The sequence below is a fragment of the Eleginops maclovinus genome, chromosome 16, assembly GCF_036324505.1.
Source record: "Eleginops maclovinus isolate JMC-PN-2008 ecotype Puerto Natales chromosome 16, JC_Emac_rtc_rv5, whole genome shotgun sequence".
Lineage (NCBI taxonomy): Eukaryota > Metazoa > Chordata > Actinopteri > Perciformes > Eleginopidae > Eleginops > Eleginops maclovinus.
The window spans coordinates 23,112,929-23,130,747 of NC_086364.1; the positions used below are offsets into that span (position 1 = coordinate 23,112,929).

Consider the following 17,819-nt stretch of genomic DNA (forward strand, 5'->3'; position numbering starts at 1 on the left):
TCCAGAGCCAGAGTACGTTATTCATCCAGAACCAGAGTACGTTATTCATCCAAACTATAAAATAAATAGTGTATCACTCAGATGTTCACCTGGATGTGAGACTGCATCTTCTTCTTCTCGTTCTGGGTGCTCTGGTTCCTCTCCTCCTCCTCCTCCAGGCGGGACTCCAGGTCGTGGAGGATCTCCTCCAGCTCCTGCTTCTTGGAGGCCAGGCGAGCTCTCATCTCCTCGGCCTCGGCGAACAGCTCCGTCTCCGCCTGCAGCTGCTCCGCCAGGATGTTCTTCTCCTCCACCAACTGCACAGAATTCAAAACCTCCATCATGCATCCTCAAAGAAACTCGATATAGTTTGCTTTGGCTGGTGTAGCTGCAAGTTTTAGCATAGATATGAATAGTATTGGCTCATTTGGAGCTGATGTTCTTGCAGGATTGTTCATGGTCGATTGCATGTGTTGTTCGTGACCATCTTCCTGGGTTTCTTTAAGCCGCTTTATACGCCTTTTAAACTTCTCGTGTCTTTAATCTGCAGAAGCTGTTTTATCACAACCAAGAGACGCAAACTATAAAATTGGGAATTGTAGTTTTAATCTTCTATGGACTACAGAAGCCTCCATTTTTATTCATTTATTGTTGTTGTTTATTTTGTGAACGTTTGTCTTTCATTCTAATGTGTTAAAATACTTTAAAATAGTACAATTATTTAGCTGCTTTTCTTCTACTTATTCCTCTTTCTTTATCAATGTATGCAGCATTTTCACCAAGGGAAATTCCTCAAAGAGCAGTCTGTATAACTGCTGATAATAATAATCTGTATTGTGTTTGTGAGTGTGACGTACCTGCTGGTGTTTCCTCTCCATCTCCACCAGCTCTCCCTCCACCTTGCTCTGCTTCTCCTTCACCTTCACCAGCTCTTCGTCTTTCGCCTGCATCTCCTCCTCCTGCCGGGTGACCTGCAGCAGAGGCTTCACCTGCACAGAGCCACAGGGAGGGGGATATCAATGACCTCTAGAGGCACCTGGGACATGTACCAGCCTTCCCTGTGACCGTCAACGTGTCGGGGGAAGATCTGTCTAACAGACATGACATGTAAACACACACCTTGGTGAAGAGCCTCCACCACTGCCAGTGTCTCAGCTTCAGGTAGGCGGCGCAGTTCCTCTGCAGAACCTTCAGAGCACTAAGCTGCTGCTGCTTCTTCGCAAAGGACCTGAAGCAACAAAACAGAGACGGTTATTGCCCAAACTGCGCTGTAGTTATTGTGCATGAGAAAGCAAATTCCTTACTTGCGTGCCAGGTATCCGCGGCAGACGGCCTGGAAGTAGATGATGATGTCGGTGATCTTCAGGTCCCGCTCCTCCTCCAGGTGCGCCAGGACTCCGGCCCGGAAGAAGATTTTACTCTGACCGATCCGGAACAGGTTCCCGTCCAGCTCCAGGGCTTTGATCTGCCAGAACCAGGGAGAGATGTTGAAGGAGGGGAAGAACTAGTCAGTGGTTTTACTTCAGGTGATACACTGCGTTCCTCACCATCCTCTCACAGGCCTGCTTTCCGTCCATGAAGCCTTTGGGAATGGCGTTGGGAGTGAGGATCTCATACCTGGACACAGAGCAGGGAGACACGTCAAAAGAAAGATCACGCAAATAATTCTTGATTTTTTTCTACTTTTAAGATGAATTACTCGCTTATTTTTAAATATATTTCTGCAAGAATTGTGAGCGGTTAGGTATCCTGTGAATAAAGTGTTTCTTATTTATATATAAAGTATAACAAGTCAGAAGAAATACTTTATTTATCCTGGAGAAAATTGGCTTTTGTGACAGTTGCTTCATTTCCAAGTAAACATTTTCAATAAAAGACAAAAAAATAAACAATATATATAAGAAGTGAAAATGTTTAGTTAAACATAAGAAGTCATTTATGAAAATAACTTTCACACGTGTTTTATATTATGATATTTAACTTGTCTTCACCTCTGTCTGAACTCCTGGAAGACGATGCGATTGGGGAAGCCCTGTCTGCAGATCCGGATCCCCTCAAGCACACCATTACACCTCAACTGGTCCAGAACCAGATGGGGGTCCAGTTTGCCAGCCTGGGGGGGTAGAAGGAAAAAAGTAAATTTTAAATAAATGTGGTTTCAGTAAAAAAAAATGACTTCAGGTCACCACCGCTAAGCTAAAGGCGGCTAATGTTGGGCTATAAAGGAACTACAGCACGGTCACATGACTTCACGTCACCACCGCTAAGCTAAAGGCGGCTAATGTTGGGCTATAAAGGAACTACAGCACGGTCACATGACTTCAGGTCACCACCGCTAAGCTAAAGGCGGCTAATGTTGGGCTATAAAGGAACTACAGCACGGTCACATGACTTCACGTCACCACCGCTAAGCTAAAGGCGGCTAATGTTGGGCTATAAAGGAACTACAGCACGGTCACATGACTTCACTTCACCACCGCTAAGCTAAAGGCGGCTAATGTTGGGCTATAAAGGAACTACAGCACGGTCACATGACTTCACGTCACCACCGCTAAGCTAAAGGCGGCTAATGTTGGGCTGTAAAGGAACTACAGCACGGTCACATGACTTCACGTCACCACCGCTAAGCTAAAGGCGGCTAATGTTGGGCTGTAAAGGAACTACAGCACGGTCACATGACTTCACGTCACCACCGCTAAGCTAAAGGCGGCTAATGTTGGGCTATAAAGGAACTACAGCACGGTCACATGACTTCACGTCACCACCGCTAAGCTAAAGGGGGCTAATGTTGGGCTGTAAAGGAACTACAGCACGGTCACATGACTTCACGTCACCACCGCTAAGCTAAAGGCGGCTAATGTTGGGCTATAAAGGAACTACAGCACGGTCACATGACTTCACGTCTCCACCGCTAAGCTAAAGGCGGCTAATGTTGGGCTATAAAGGAACTACAGCACGGTCACATGACTTCACGTCACCACCGCTAAGCTAAAGGCGGCTAATGTTGGGCTGTAAAGGAACTACAGCACGGTCACATGACTTCACGTCACCACAGCTACGCTAAAAGAGGCTAATGTTGGGCTATAAAGGAACTACAGCACGGTCACATGACTTCACGTCTCCACCGCTAAGCTAAAGGCGGCTAATGTTGGGCTATAAAGGAACTACAGCACGGTCACATGACTTCACGTCTCCACCGCTAAGCTAAAAAAGGCTAATGTTGGACGTGATGACGTTTAGTCGTCTTATTAAGACACTTCCAGACGAGGGGACAGGAATGCTAACTGCTGTCTCATCTGTTTTTTTTAGGGCTCATTCCTGCACCTCTCTATTATATTTCCTTATTTGTTGAATGTCTTAAGTATATTGAACATGCTGAAGGATCCTGGGACTGTATTTTCACTGTAGCTATAGTGCACATGACAATAAAGCCTTCCACTGTGAGGCTGTCAGGTCTCACCCTCTTCTCGTGGTTGGGGATGATGCAGCGGACGAAGTTGGGGTTGGTGTTCCTCAGTGTGGCCATCAGCTTGGACAGCTGCTCCTTGTACAGCTGACCCACGGTCCTGAACATCCCCTTCTTGGTCTTGTAGGCGGCACCGAACGCCGTCTCGTTCATTCCCGCCACCTGGTCCAGACCCACGATCCGGTCCACTGGAGAGGGAGACATATAGATAGATAAATGCAAGGAGACATGAGCCGTGTGACGCTGGGCCACTGAAACATATGAAAGATGCATCAATGCAAAGTGAGATTCACATGGATGTAGAGAAAAGCCAATAACGGGCTGCAGAATTGATGGCATATCCAAATTGTTTGGTAAAAGCACTTTGAGCTAAATACAAAGCACTTCTTCTATCACTGTTCATGTTTGCACGCTGCTGCCTTTCCTTCAAGTTGTTGGAATATTTTCACTAAGATGAAATGTGTTATTTCTTTACAGCCATGCACAGCCATAAGGGGAGGGGCTTTTGTTTATAGGTTTGCACAGTGCAGCCAGGACAACACGGAGGATGAGGAGGAGCAGCCGGAGGAGGTGAAGAAGAGTTACTAAGAGTTCACCTGGAGCTTCCTGGAGCCCCGACACATTGTCATAGAAAGAGGCTCTCTGAAACGTCTGAATGTCTGCAGCAGCAGAGACGCACAGAGAGAGAGAGATAGGAAACACACACACACACACACACACACACACACACACACACACACACACACACACACACACACACACACACACACACACACACACACACACACACACACACACACACACACACACACACACACCTTTCATTGGTTAGAGGTAGGAGGGGAAAAAAGAATACATGCATATCCTGAAAGCAGAGTTAGATCCACAATCTATGTTTTAATAATTTAATATTACTTTTTATTTCTATATATTTTATTATTATTTACTGATCTATTTTTAATTTCCAGTTATTTTTAATTTACGCATCTTTTTTTTGCCTAAATGGAAAGTGTGTTACATTAGATGACACATTCACACCAGCATGTGTCATCACAGCTCCACTGTGTACCTCTCCTGTGTTAATTCATACTGCAGAATATACTTTTGCAGGATTATAAACTCCATGACCACCATGAGCTCCCGCACACCAAATATAAACAGTCCGAGAGTCTCACCGTCTTTCCAGAGCTCTGCCACAAACTTGTCCGTTGACTGGTGCAGCAGCGTGGCCACGTTGTCGTTCAGAGGATCCATGTTCTTCATCAGCCACTCATCCGCTTTATAATCCACCTGCAGGAACACACAGATCACAGGTGTTACAGGGGTGGCTTTCAGCAGGTGAATTGCAGCAACGTGTCTTACAGGTGACCTGAAGTCATGTGACCGTGCTGTAGTTCCTTTATAGCCCAACATTAGCCGCCTTTAGCTTAGCGTGGTGACGTGAAGTCATGTGACCGTGCTGTAGTTCCTTTATAGCCCAACATTAGCCTCCTTTAGCTTAGCGGTGGTGACGTGAAGTCATGTGACCGTGCTGTAGTTCCTTTATAGCCCAACATTAGCCACCTTTAGCTTAGCGGTGGTGACGTGAAGTCATGTGACCGTGCTGTAGTTCCTTTATAGCCCAACATTAGCCGCCTTTAGCTTAGCGGTGGTGACGTGAAGTCATGTGACCGTGCTGTAGTTCCTTTATAGCCCAACATTAGCCTCCTTTAGCTTAGCGGTGGTGACGTGAAGTCATGTGACCGTGCTGTGGTTCCTTTACACCCTAGTGTTAGCTTTTTACTTCAGAAATCACAGTGGTGTTAATATGTGGAGATTATCCTGCAATAATCTTAAATCCAATAGAAAAATCGCATTGGCTTTTTGTGGAGGGAACCAGGGAGACGTTAACATCTGGTTATATGAAAATAAGTCTTTCCTTTAAGACTTTATATTATTTCCACATTACATCTGACTGACAGACCAGTACGGTCCAACCTGACCATAAGGTGTTGATTGAATTAGTCTCTGTAACTTGAAGATGACTTTTTCTTGGACGTGTTTTTCAAACGTACTACAGATTGAAGACTGTTGGATTACATCGAGACATAATAAGTAATTGCCAAGGTTTGCAACCTGAGCAGAGGAATGTTGGATCTCCATATGGGTTTCATCAGAACCCTGGAAAAGCCACCTCACTGGTGTCTGCAGTTATTTTCCTCCTCAGTATCTCTCAGTCATGCGGGGTTTATTTGATGAAGTTCAGATTTAATGCTGGCTTTAGTTGTGAGGACTGGATTCTTGATATTGAGCCGAATTTGAGGTTTTTTTCACCTGTTTGTCATAGCAGGACTCAGGTTCAGATGTTTGGAGACGATTCTCTTTGCTTTTTTCACATAAAAAATGCAGAAATTAATGAATGCACCTCTTGGGACGATATCAGCTTCATCCTCTTTGGAATGTTCTCTTTACAGATCGCCGATCACCTCAAAAAAGGTGAAAGTTGAACACCGTTGTTTATGCAGCCACATGGCACTATAGAAGCAATTTCACCCCAATGTGAACCAGATGTGGGTTTCCTTCAGCAGCAGTGCCACAACTGGGCTTTTGTTTTCAGGCAGTGACCTGTTACAGAGCCAGCAGGGGAGCTAAATCTGTGCCTCGGAGAAACGGCTGTAAAAAAGAGCTTAATTTAAACAGTTTTGCTCCTCGATTTCTGTATTATTTGTAACTTATTGGTCGTACCAATCTTGTTAAGATGGCTTGAAACATTTAAAAATAGTTGAATACAAAAGAATGGTCGAGCAATCTGTCAAATCAATCAATCTAGGTGCACAAAATCGACTCAAAATTCTTCAAATTGGAACACTGAGTTCAAATAGGGCCATTTTATAGTAAAAACTGCTATTCTGCATCCTGTTAAAGGTTGGAAATGGATTCAGCATCCTCAATTACCCCCAAAACTACTCCAATATTGTCCAAGTTGGTTAAGCTGTTTCTAAACGCTGGGGACCCTTACTTTAAATCTGGAGTACGTACCTTCCCTGCGTAGTGAAGGATGCAGAAGTCGGCTTTGTCCTTGAGCTGACGAGGTTTCTGGAACTTGGTGTGCGTGCCCTGCTCCTGCAGCACTTTGTCGATGAAGGTTTTGTCCGTGGCTTTGGGGAACCAGCACTCCTCGTCCAGCAGAGCGAGGATACCGGGCGGGTTCGTCTGAGGAGAGAACAGCCGATTCAAATACAGGATATTTGATTTCATTCTGTGTGACTGGCAAAGCCACACACAGTCTGGTATTCAACATACTTCATCTTATTGTCCTTCTTCCGCCACAAATTTTGGCTACCATTTTTGGAATTTCCGACTATTTCTTCAAAATTATCACTTTTTTTTTCATTTCTCGATTCTTTCCTAAATGTCGAGTTTTAAAAATGTCCGATTATTTTCTCATTATTCTAACTCCTTCTATTTTATGTCCTTTTAAGTATATCCTATGTTGTTGTTGGAGAATCCTGAGTCTTCAGATGTTCTACTACAAATAGCTTTTGTGCATACGTCAAATAAATCCTTTGAAGTCACTGACCGGCCTCTCGATGAGGTCGATGCAGGGCTGCAGGTCGAGGCCGAAGTCGATGAAGCTCCACTCGATGCCCTCCCTCTGGTACTCCTCCTGCTCCAGGACGAACATGGTGTGGTTGAAGAGCTGCTGCAGCTTCTCGTTGGTGTAGTTGATGCACAGCTGCTCGAAGGAGTTCAGCTGAAAGGAGGCGAAAAGCAGAAATTAGATATGGTGACATGTCCAGCAAAGCTAATGGGAATGTCAGTAATCTTGCAGATATTTGGACATAAAACTGCACAATTACACTGGAAAATGAAGCATGACCAGCAAACTAAACACCCCAATTAATGAAATCCAACATGATCCACTCCTCTTCAATGAGATCTCTGTTTCATGTAGACTGTAACCCAGCTCTATCTTCACATTTTCAGGCATTGTCTATGTTAACTACCCAGAAATATCCATCTGATGAAAGGCTTCCAAAACCAAACAGACCTTAGTTTTCTAAACATGGCCCTTTTGTGAACTGAATAACCTAAGAGAAGTTCGAATGATCAGGTTCTGTCTCATCCGTGTATAAAAGAGCTACAACTCTAGAAGCTGGTTTGGTTTTATGGGGATTATTAAAGCACCACCATCCTCACCTCAAAGATCTCAAAGCCGGCGATGTCCAGGATGCCGATGAAGGAGGCGCCCTGCCGCTTGGTCCGGTCCAGAGCTTTGTTGATGCGGTAAACCAGCCAGCGGAACAGACGCTCGTACGTCGCCTTCGCCAGAGCTTCAACTGCGAAGTCAGCCTGAGCAAAAAATACAGGGTGAGAGATTCAAGAATAATAAGTAGACATTGATTGGACCTTTAGGAATAGGATTTGTTTGCATCAGACTAATACCTTTCTGTTATATTTGAATCACCACATATTTTATATTATTTTAAAATGGGGCAACAGTATATTGTTTCCCTAGTTCCTAATATTTATATAAATGTATTTTTTATATTTAATTTAATGTTTTTATTGCACATTTTACTTAAACCTCTAATGTTTACACAGATATATATTCCATTTAAATGGAGCAACTGTCAGGAACCCTATTTCCCCTTTAGGATACAAATATTCTGATTCTGATGATTGATTATCTAAATCAACACAACGATATCAAAGCACAGACATTAAAATAAACATGTAATGGAAACCTCTTTCAGATTTAGACAGCTCCCTCACCTGCTCTTTGGTCTGTGCTTTCTGAACGTAGTCCCGTCCCACTTTGATCCGCGGGGTGAGGATGGCTCTGGTGAACTCCATCACGTTCATCCCCAGTAGGTGGCAGAGCTTCTGCGCCACTGAGAGGGGGGGGGGGGAAGCAGGTGACTTATACCTTACATGCCTCCAGATTTAATTAACAAAGCAGAAATGGGTTTTCAGCTGTGTCATAGGGAGCAGAACAAGGTTTTTGTTGCTTAATTTGCAGGAAGAACAACGTCTTCCTCCACTTCCTGTTGTCCATGGCTATCATGGTTAATGGTTTCTGTAGCTGAAGTATGTAGAGTAAAGATTTGGAGAGCTATATTGGAAACGCTGCATGATCAGTGAGTTGTGTGGCCTGATGGAGCTGAGGTGATTCAACATAAGGACACGTATAATCCCTTCATCACCTCAGTGTCATCATGTTCCTAATGCAGCGTGTGCTCACTCACAGTGAACGGGTGAGTGCGTATGTGGAAATGTTTTCCACCACCTGTTGTTGTTGTTGTGGAAGCGTCTCAGTCATTCCACTTCCTGGATTTATGAATCACAAGCGAGGAGCAACTGATGCTGTAACTGTAAGTTAGCACTGCAGCTTTTCTGATGGTGTCTATTGATAGTAACAGCAAGACAACAGATGTATATATATAGGATATTTGTGCCTGATTCCCAACAAATATCATGTCAATTCATTGTTATAAAACCAGAAATGTAATAGATAAGGGCTGAAATTGTCTGGTATCCTTCCGTCTTATTCCACTTTTCCGGGGTCGGGTCGCGGAGGAGTGGTTAAGAAGGTAAACTGGGTTTCACTGGGGTATAATAAGGTCAAATAAATGCCTTTACTGTCTGTTTATTGTTAAATAAAGACCGGCTTTATGCTAAACTGGACACCAGGTAATAATTTCTGCATTGCATATTATTGTTACATAAACCCACTGTGTGTGTGTGTGTGTGTGTGTGTGTGTGTGTGTGTGTGTGTGTGTGTGTGTGTGTGTGTGTTTACTTTAGCTTAATATCTACCTGTGTTTTCGGGCATGGAGGCCTGATCCGTGTTCCTCTCCTTCTTGAAGATGATGTTTCCAAACTGCATCACGGCAGAGACCACCTTCAACAGAGCTGTCAGGATAATACGGAGGGGAAAGAAGGTGATGGCAAGAGGAGGGAAAAGGAATGCAGAATACTGGAACACATGTGGAAGCACTACTCACAGACGATCTCTTCGTGGGAGAAGCTCATGATGTGCATGGCGTCCAGAGTCTCCTGGAAGTTATCCTTGTCCTGCTGCCCGGGGATGGTGATGTTTCCGTTGGACAGGAAGCGGTAGTTGCTGAAGTTTTCTAGGAGCAGGTCCGCTGGAGAAGGAAAAGGAAAGACAGTCCATTTTAATTTACATTCTGCTCTATCTCATTCTATGCTACGTCAAGACGATCCGCGACATCACGAAACAATGCGCTAACGAGGGAAAGAAGATTCATTGGCTGCTGCTGATTTAAATAGGATTCCTTTAGCTTGGAGCACAAACTCGAAACCCCATTGCTCCTTAAAGAGTAGTGCAGGAATGAGTCCTACTTCTGGTCATAAGTCAGCATTTGACTACTTCCTGTCCACTGGTCAGACTTTATGCCCAACATTAGCCGCCTTTAGCTTAGCGGTGGTGACGTGAAGTCATGTGACCGTGCTGTAGTTCCTTTATAGCCCAACATTAGCCGCCTTTAGCTTAGCGGTGGTGACCTGAAGTCATGTGACCGTGCTGTAGTTCCTTTATAGCCCAACATTAGCCGCCTTTAGCTTAGCGGTGGTGACGTGAAGTCATGTGACCGTGCTGTAGTTCCTTTATAGCCCAACATTAGCCGCCTTTAGCTTAGCGGTGGTGACCTGAAGTCATGTGACCGTGCTGTAGCTCCTTTATAGCCCAACATTAGCCTCCTTTAGCTTAGCGGTGGAGACGTGAAGTCATGTGACCGTGCTGTAGCTCCTTTATAGCCCAACATTAGCCTCCTTTAGCTTAGCGGTGGTGATGTGAAGTCATGTGACTGTGCTGTAGTTCCTTTATAGCCCAACATTAGCCTCCTATTGAACATTATTTCTGCAATAATCTAAAATCCAATGGAGGAATCTCACTGGATTTTTTGAAGGGAACCAGGGAGGTACTGCCTTCAGAGTCCGCTTACAATAAAACACCATTTTAACAGCTACTCACTTCGGAGATGCTCTCCAGCTCCTGCCAGCAGGTAGTAGAAAATGTGGAAGGTCCTCTCATCCTTCGCCTGCCTTATGGCTCTCGATTTCTCAAGAAGATCTTAGAGAAAAGGTTAAGGACTGACCAGGAAATTACAACACGAAAACGTAATTATTTGTAGTGTTACAACTAAAGACATATCATCCCGAGGAGCAATTATTTCCCTCGCCATCTTAAATAAACCAGACATGGAAAACTTGCTTCTGTGAGAGCTCAGGGCCCTCTAGCTCTGTCTTGGGAATAAGCAGAACGGAGATGTAGGCTCTATTTGTGGTATTTATCACAGGAATAAGGATACAAGTTTCAATATTGGCCCCCACGATGTAGCCCGTGACGTCAAAGTTGACTCTGATGAACTTCCCCTGCAGGAAACAAGATGCAACCATGTTAAAAACAGTTGTTCAAAGTCGATTACAGTTGATTACAAAAGTGTGTGTGTGTGTGTGTGTGTGTGTGTGTGTGTGTGTGTGTGTGTGTGTTCATCAGTCATTTCTTCTACATTTTAAATGTCATTTCTGCAGGCGACACAGCGGAGAACAGAACGCCTGTATTAGGAAAATCCAGATTACCGGGTCAGAAAGAATGCGAGGCATGTGTGTGGTTTCCTGACAGTGAATGTGTGTGTTTGTAAGTGTGTGTGTGTGTGTGTGTGTGTGTGTGTGTGTGTGTGTGTGTGTGTGTGTGTGTGTGTGTGTGTGTGTGTGTGTGTGTGTGTGTGTGTGTGTAAGTGTGTGTGCCTGCATGTGTCTGGTGCTGGTGTTCAGACGGTGATTCATGAGGACTGAACACAGCAGCGGTTAACCTCGGCCATATGTTTGCTTAATCATGCAAGAATCTGAGATGCTTAGCGCTGCAGTTGTTGAAACGTATCTCTGCAAGATCCGATCTGACAGAACATAAAAAGTGCAGGAAAAGTTCTCTTGAAAAACTTGTAATTTTTCAGGTGAAATCTATGGACAGATTACAGTTTGTATTTAATTTAAAAAAGTCGAATAAATGGTATTTTTGAGTTTTTTATAGAGCCAGACTAACTGTTTCCTGTCTTTGTGCTAAGCTAAGCTAACGGCTGCTAGCTGTAGCGCCATATTGCCCTGTAAAGACACCAGAGTGGTTTTATTTTTTCCACATATTATTGACGGTATTGCAATTGTTAAGGCAAAAGCTTCAAAGAATACATCATTTATTTAGATATGTGTATGAGAGAAAAACCCCTCCTACAAAAAGATGTCGTTTTACAAATGGGTAGTTTTCAAAGCAAGTCTAAACTGCACTGATTTAAAGTGGATTTACAAAGAAAATAAACAGGGAGCGAGGACTCACAAAGCGAGACGAGTTGTCATTTTTCACTGTCTTGGCGTTTCCAAAAGATTCGAGAATGGGGTTCGCTTGCAGCAGCTGTCGTTCCAGCTCGCCCTGTGGAGAAAGACAAGAAGGTAAGAGAGCCAACCATCTAGCAAACATCCATTACATTTGGTATCATGTATTGGACTTTTCTCATGTGCAATGCCTTGCTTACATGCTGCTCACAAATTGGGATCAATTAAGTTAATTTAAACCTATTTAATCAAAGTGAAAAGTAAGAGTATATATATTATGCTGGATTTGACTCGTAACAGAGTATTTCTACACTGCGGTATCATGCAAAAGATCATCTTCCACCTCTGTAAACTGTATAAAATGCTGAATAAATATCTGACAATCATTTATCACGTTGGCTTTACTTGAGCAAACAGAACTACAGTGTGATTTTTGTCAGAGGGACTCGATAACTCTAACGGGCCAACAAAACCAAACAGTTTGAGAGCGCAAGTGAAACTTCAGCGAGTGCTTCCACACATGCCCTCCTACAGTGAGCGGTTAGCTTAGCATTCCTGTGGCTATGAGGATTTATTTTAACATATGCAAAGACTGCACCACCACTCTGGTAATGATGGCGTCCTCCCAAATCTCAAAGCCTGGATAGATACGTGGTTTGGACACACCCAAAAACCCTCCACTTCCCCAACACATGACATAATCTCCTCTGTGCAGGGAGGACAGAAATAGACAGCGAATCAGGGACTCCAGAAACTGGCCTAGAAGAGACAGAAGGGCTAGCTAATGAACAAAGTGGTCATAGAAAAAAAGGAATAGGTCATGAACCAAAAAATGTATCGGCATTTGCCCACTTCCTGTTCCTGTCTGGAAATCAATAACCCACTGGTCACCACCCCTAAGCTAAAGGAGGCTAATGTTGGGCTATAAAGGAACTACAGCACGGTCACATGACTTCAGGTCACCACCGCTAAGCTAAAGGAGGCTAATGTTGGGCTATAAAGGAACTACAGCACGGTCACATGACTTCAGGTCACCACCGCTAAGCTAAAGGAGGCTAATGTTGGGTTATAAAGGAACTACAGCACGGTCACATGACTTCACGTCACCACCGCTAAGCTAAAGGAGGCTAATGTTGGGCTATAAAGGAACTACAGCACGGTCACATGACTTCACGTCACCACCGCTAAGCTAAAGGTGGCTAATGTTGGGCTATAAAGGAAGTACAGCACGGTCACATGACTTCACGTCTCCACCGCTAAGCTAAAGGAGGCTAATGTTGGGCTATAAAGGAACTACAGCACGGTCACATGACTTCAAGTCTCCACCGCTAAGCTAAAGGCAGCTAATGTTGGGCTATAAAGGAACTACAGCACGGTCACATGACTTCACGTCTCCACCGCTAAGCTAAAGGAGGCTAATGTTGGGCTATAAAGGAAGTACAGCACGGTCACATGACTTCACGTCTCCACCGCTAAGCTAAAGGCAGCTAATGTTGGGCTATAAAGGAACTACAGCACGGTCACATGACTTCACGTCTCCACCGCTAAGCTAAAGGCGGCTAACGTTGGGCTATAAAGGAAGTACAGCACGGTCACATGACTTCACGTCTCCACCGCTAAGCTAAAGGCAGCTAATGTTGGGCTATAAAGGAACTACAGCACGGTCACATGACTTCACGTCTGCACCGCTAAGCTAAAGGAGGCTAATGTTGGGCTATAGAGGAACTACAGCACGGTCACATGACTTCACGTCTCCACCGCTAAGCTAAAGGAGGCTAATGTTGGGCTATAGAGGAACTACAGCACGGTCACATGACTTCACGTCTCCACCGCTAAGCTAAAGGAGGCTAATGTTGGGCTATAAAGTAGGGTGACCAGATTTGAGGTGGCGAAAAAGAGGACACTTGCGATTGTTGGGGGGGAAGTCTAAGTACAGTAGACTTCTGTGCAAAGCGCCATTCAATTTAAGTACATGCTTAATGGTCCCATGAAAAACTGTGAAAACCGGACGTTTTCATGAATTTATAAAACCCCCCCGGACGCTCCGGACAGGACATAAAAAGAGGACATGTCCGGGCAAAAGAGGACGTCTGGTCACCCTATATAAAGGAAGTACAGCACGTACAAACTTGATTAAGTTTAGTCAGCTCATTTGTCCACTGATGTATTTTAGTGTCAGCCAAGCCCAAAATACATTCAAAAAACCATTGACTTCTAGTACAGAGAACAGGAAGTGGTGAAATGCTGACTCATTTCAGGGTTTTAGGACTCATTCCTGCACTATTCTATTGACCAACTCTGTTCTCCTTTAACAGTCTCATGACTCCTTATCACTGTGAGAAAATATGAAAGTCTGGACCCCTCTGCTCTGCTTTACCTCTTCTCCGATACTTCACCTCCTTCCCAACCTCACCACCTTGTCTTCCTGGATCCCTGCTACCACATTCCTCTGGCCTCCGCTCAGAGGTAATGCAACGCAGCGGTGTGGAGGTCAGGGGAGCATTTACAGGTACTGAACATTAAACTAGCATTCACGCTCAAAGCTGCAGGTCAGAGGTCGCAGCTCAGACTCTGCTTCTTTAGTTATTAAATGTAGAGAGGACACAGAAACATCGGGTTTTGGTTTAAGGGAGAACAGGAAGTCAAAAGCATCTGGATAAATCAGACTGCGATAAGATGAGCTGGAAAATATCATGTTCTGTAGAGGGTGTCAAATTAGAGCAGTGTGTGTTACTTCTGGGGCAAAACACTGTGAATTTAAATCTGCAGAACCAGGTTTATCTTCCATGTAACAACAGCCAGGTGTCGGACAGCGCTGCAGAGGCCAGATGTTTTGAAAGTGAAATGATCACAGCTAATGCAATGGAAAAAGCCAATGAATTATTAACTTCAAACGACACACATGCAAAGGAAAACGTGCATTCTATGAAAGATTTGATCATTAAGTTGTTTAAACTTTGATGTGGATGCAACAATCAGATACTGATATTAAATGTTGTGCAGATACTGACTCAAAAAGCTGGATTGAGTATCGGTGGCAATGGGATCTGATCTATTCAATTCAGTTCTATGTTTCTGTCTGATTACATGTACGACGGCCTGTATCAGCAGCACGTTCACATAGATATTGATCGGTATTTACTGCTAGTTTGTGACTTAATTGTGATTAAAAGTGTACATTTGGTTCTCATATTACACATGCGATGGTTACCGTTGAACTGTAAGTTCTTTGAGCCGAGTTCCTAATGCATGAAGACTTGTTTTAATAACAAATAAATGCTGCAGTTGTGATGTTTTTGCCGACCCTGAAGGCAGCATCTCCCTGGTTCCCTGCGCAAAAAGCCAATTCTTTATTCCCATTGGATTTTGGATTATTTCAGAAAACATTTTGAAATACGTCTCATTAGCCACCTGGTCTGAGAGACTGCTGATACAAGGGGTCATAAGCATGCTGTTTCACTGGCTTCTTAAATAATCATGCACCAACTCAAACTCATTCCTCATGAAGAGAGGAACTTGGATTAGTCCGTCAGCGTCATTACACAATCGGACGAGATTTACAGAGGGCATGCACATGCACAGACCACACTTTGTTTCTAGGAGGAAGCCGGGTAAACACTTGCCTGGAGCTTGAATGCTTTGGGAGATTCGGGCTGTTTGTTACGGATAAACAAATGCAAGTGTTAAAAACCTGTCACAAGCAACAGGAAACACGGGTGTGGATGACGAGAAGCAGGAGGGAAGATATCCTAGGTTAGCAGGGGATTAATACACATTTAATATCAGCTAAATATCAAAACTAGCACAGTTACATTTTGGGTAAAACACGTTCTAGCTGAGAGTAAAACAAAGTAAATACTGGGAAACAGACCTTATCTAACTGTAAATATGAACACAACCAACAGACAAGAAGAAATGAGGAGAGTAGAGCCGAGGACAGACGAGAGGGACAAGAGATAAGGAGAGGAGGAGACACTAGAGATGAGAGACAAGAAGAGATGAGGAGCCGAGGAAAGATGAGAGAAAAGGAGGGAGGAGAGGAGGCTTGTTGAGGACAGAGGAGGAAGTGAACTCACAGGAATGTTGTGGTCTTTGCGTCCTTTGTGTGAGGAGGCGACGTGGGCCAGATACTGGATCACCTTCTTAGTGTTCTCCGTCTTTCCGGCTCCTGACTCTCCTCTGGAAACAACGAGGGCAAACAGCATGGGTTTACACAGAGCAACTGTAGTCACTGAAGAAGGAGACTCTTATTTTGAAAGAGACTCTTATTTTGGAAGAGACTCTTATTTTGAAATAGACTCTTGTTTTAAAATAGACTCTTATTTTGAAATAGACTCTTGTTTTGAAATAGACCCTTATTTTGAAATAGACTCTTATTTTGAAATAGACTCTTGTTTTGAAATAGACTCTTATTTTGTAATTTTGACGTCCATTGGTCTGTTTTCTAAATCCGTCCACTGGTCTTTTTTTTTTTTTACTGGAGAGCGCTGTGGTTTGAGTGCCAGAGTTTCCAGGCTCTGCTCTCTAATGATAGCTGTGTTCAAGCAGAGCTCCCACAGAACCCACAACCAACATGGAAACCAGTCCAGCAACACTACATCCACATACCGGTGGCTTTAGTCTAGCTGGTTATTAGATGCCCAGAGACCACTGCTGCTGCACCAATGGGCGAGCCCTCAAACACATAGCAGATATAGGTCAAATAGACCCAGTTTGGCTTGATGTCTTGTTACGATTGATGCTCTACTTAGTGGTGGAGGAATAAAGTTCCACTACAAGCTGCATAAGTATTATAGAGGACCAGAATGAGAGCATGCATCACCCCAGTTTCAAAGTCTCTGCACTGGTCCTTTTGTTTTTTAAAGGTCTTCGTTCTAGCTATTTATTAGATTTGCGTTTAACCCACGGACCCTGTAGTATCCTTCTTTTGGTATTGGCTTTTTAATATAGCTTAACTCAAGACCAACCGTTGCTATTAATTGAGAGTATTCTTGTTTAATTCAGTGCAATATTTACTGTTTTCTTTTGACCTTTACAGTCAGAGCATTGTGTGTAAGGATTGAGAGGGCAGTGCTTAAGACTGGGAGGCAAGATTTTCAGAATGGGCGGCAGGGTTTAAGGATGGGCCCAATGGGTGAAGATGATGGCAAAAGATCCAGGGAAAATCCTGAAGTCTGAGTGATTATGTCCTCCAGTGTCACGCCATTGTAGCTTCATGTGTGACTTTCATAGGAATGAACAAGGCCCCATTCCCAACGATACAACCAGTTCTCTGTGGTTGAGAACCTTGACTGAGGTGGTACCAAAGAAGTACAGACACCATTTGCACATGGAAAACATAAACAAAGTGTTGAGTCGTGGAAAGGAGGCGTTGGAATATGGATCTCCTGACTCACATCTGCTGCTGAACACACTCTCATAACCCGGTCAGACGTTTCTCAACTTAAGTGAGAGCTTCTACAAGTTCTCACGGCCACTCCCTGCTCTCCTGGGGATGAAGCGTATAGACACAGCCTAATCACATCGGCTTCCTTCACCCTGACATCCAATGAGACCGGACACAGGTTTTTCTATTGGTGTAAATTCACACAACTATTGATCCCCAGGAACTGATTATTGTCCTGCTCCTGTTGAAGTCATTCTGGAACCATTACTGCTGAACCACTCGAAAGCTTCTCTAATTCTGAAGTATGTGAAATATGTCCATGGAATTTCAATTGGATTAAGAGTGTTTGTCTCAAAGTCCATGCCGTGTTTTTATCCTGAGGCAGACTTCAGAAACAGCTCTGAGACCATGGGGTCCTTCATCTTTGTAATGCACAAAGAGAAGTTAACTTTATGATTTCAGGAGGGAAATGTAGTTTTATAGCAGCAAAATTTGGAATAGAAAAAGGGTCGTTTTCTGAAGTGATGAAGATCTATCATCTTATTCTGACTTTGAGATTCTTTCAAGGGTTTATTTCATCTGTTTTTATTTCCACATATTGTATTCATCATATACTCCCAACTGATGCCTTTGTAATGAAAATAATACTAATAA

The 17,819-nt window shown here is 43.8% G+C and overlaps 1 protein-coding gene across 3 annotated transcripts in view; it reads right to left on the bottom strand.

Moving 5' to 3' along the window:
- Window positions 1-17,819, bottom strand: part of LOC134877828 (myosin-10) — a 57,598-nt gene that overhangs the window by 11,901 nt on the left and 27,878 nt on the right. Inside the window, exons 5-24 of one of the 3 annotated variants that reach the window (XM_063903487.1) lie at window positions 15,856-15,958; window positions 15,403-15,432; window positions 11,784-11,876; window positions 10,762-10,825; window positions 10,425-10,523; window positions 9,433-9,576; window positions 9,245-9,340; window positions 8,201-8,319; window positions 7,625-7,777; window positions 7,005-7,178; window positions 6,464-6,637; window positions 4,621-4,735; window positions 4,042-4,104; window positions 3,440-3,633; window positions 1,971-2,092; window positions 1,527-1,596; window positions 1,284-1,444; window positions 1,099-1,207; window positions 837-968; window positions 90-296 (exon numbers count right to left, since the gene is read on the bottom strand). In XM_063903487.1, coding sequence (XP_063759557.1) covers window positions 90-296; window positions 837-968; window positions 1,099-1,207; window positions 1,284-1,444; window positions 1,527-1,596; window positions 1,971-2,092; window positions 3,440-3,633; window positions 4,042-4,104; window positions 4,621-4,735; window positions 6,464-6,637; window positions 7,005-7,178; window positions 7,625-7,777; window positions 8,201-8,319; window positions 9,245-9,340; window positions 9,433-9,576; window positions 10,425-10,523; window positions 10,762-10,825; window positions 11,784-11,876; window positions 15,403-15,432; window positions 15,856-15,958 — 2,422 coding nt within the window. The remainder of the gene's footprint in view (window positions 1-89; window positions 297-836; window positions 969-1,098; window positions 1,208-1,283; window positions 1,445-1,526; window positions 1,597-1,970; window positions 2,093-3,439; window positions 3,634-4,041; window positions 4,105-4,620; window positions 4,736-6,463; window positions 6,638-7,004; window positions 7,179-7,624; window positions 7,778-8,200; window positions 8,320-9,244; window positions 9,341-9,432; window positions 9,577-10,424; window positions 10,524-10,761; window positions 10,826-11,783; window positions 11,877-15,402; window positions 15,433-15,855; window positions 15,959-17,819) is intronic. The other 2 variants (XM_063903488.1, XM_063903489.1) reach the window with 2 other exon arrangements.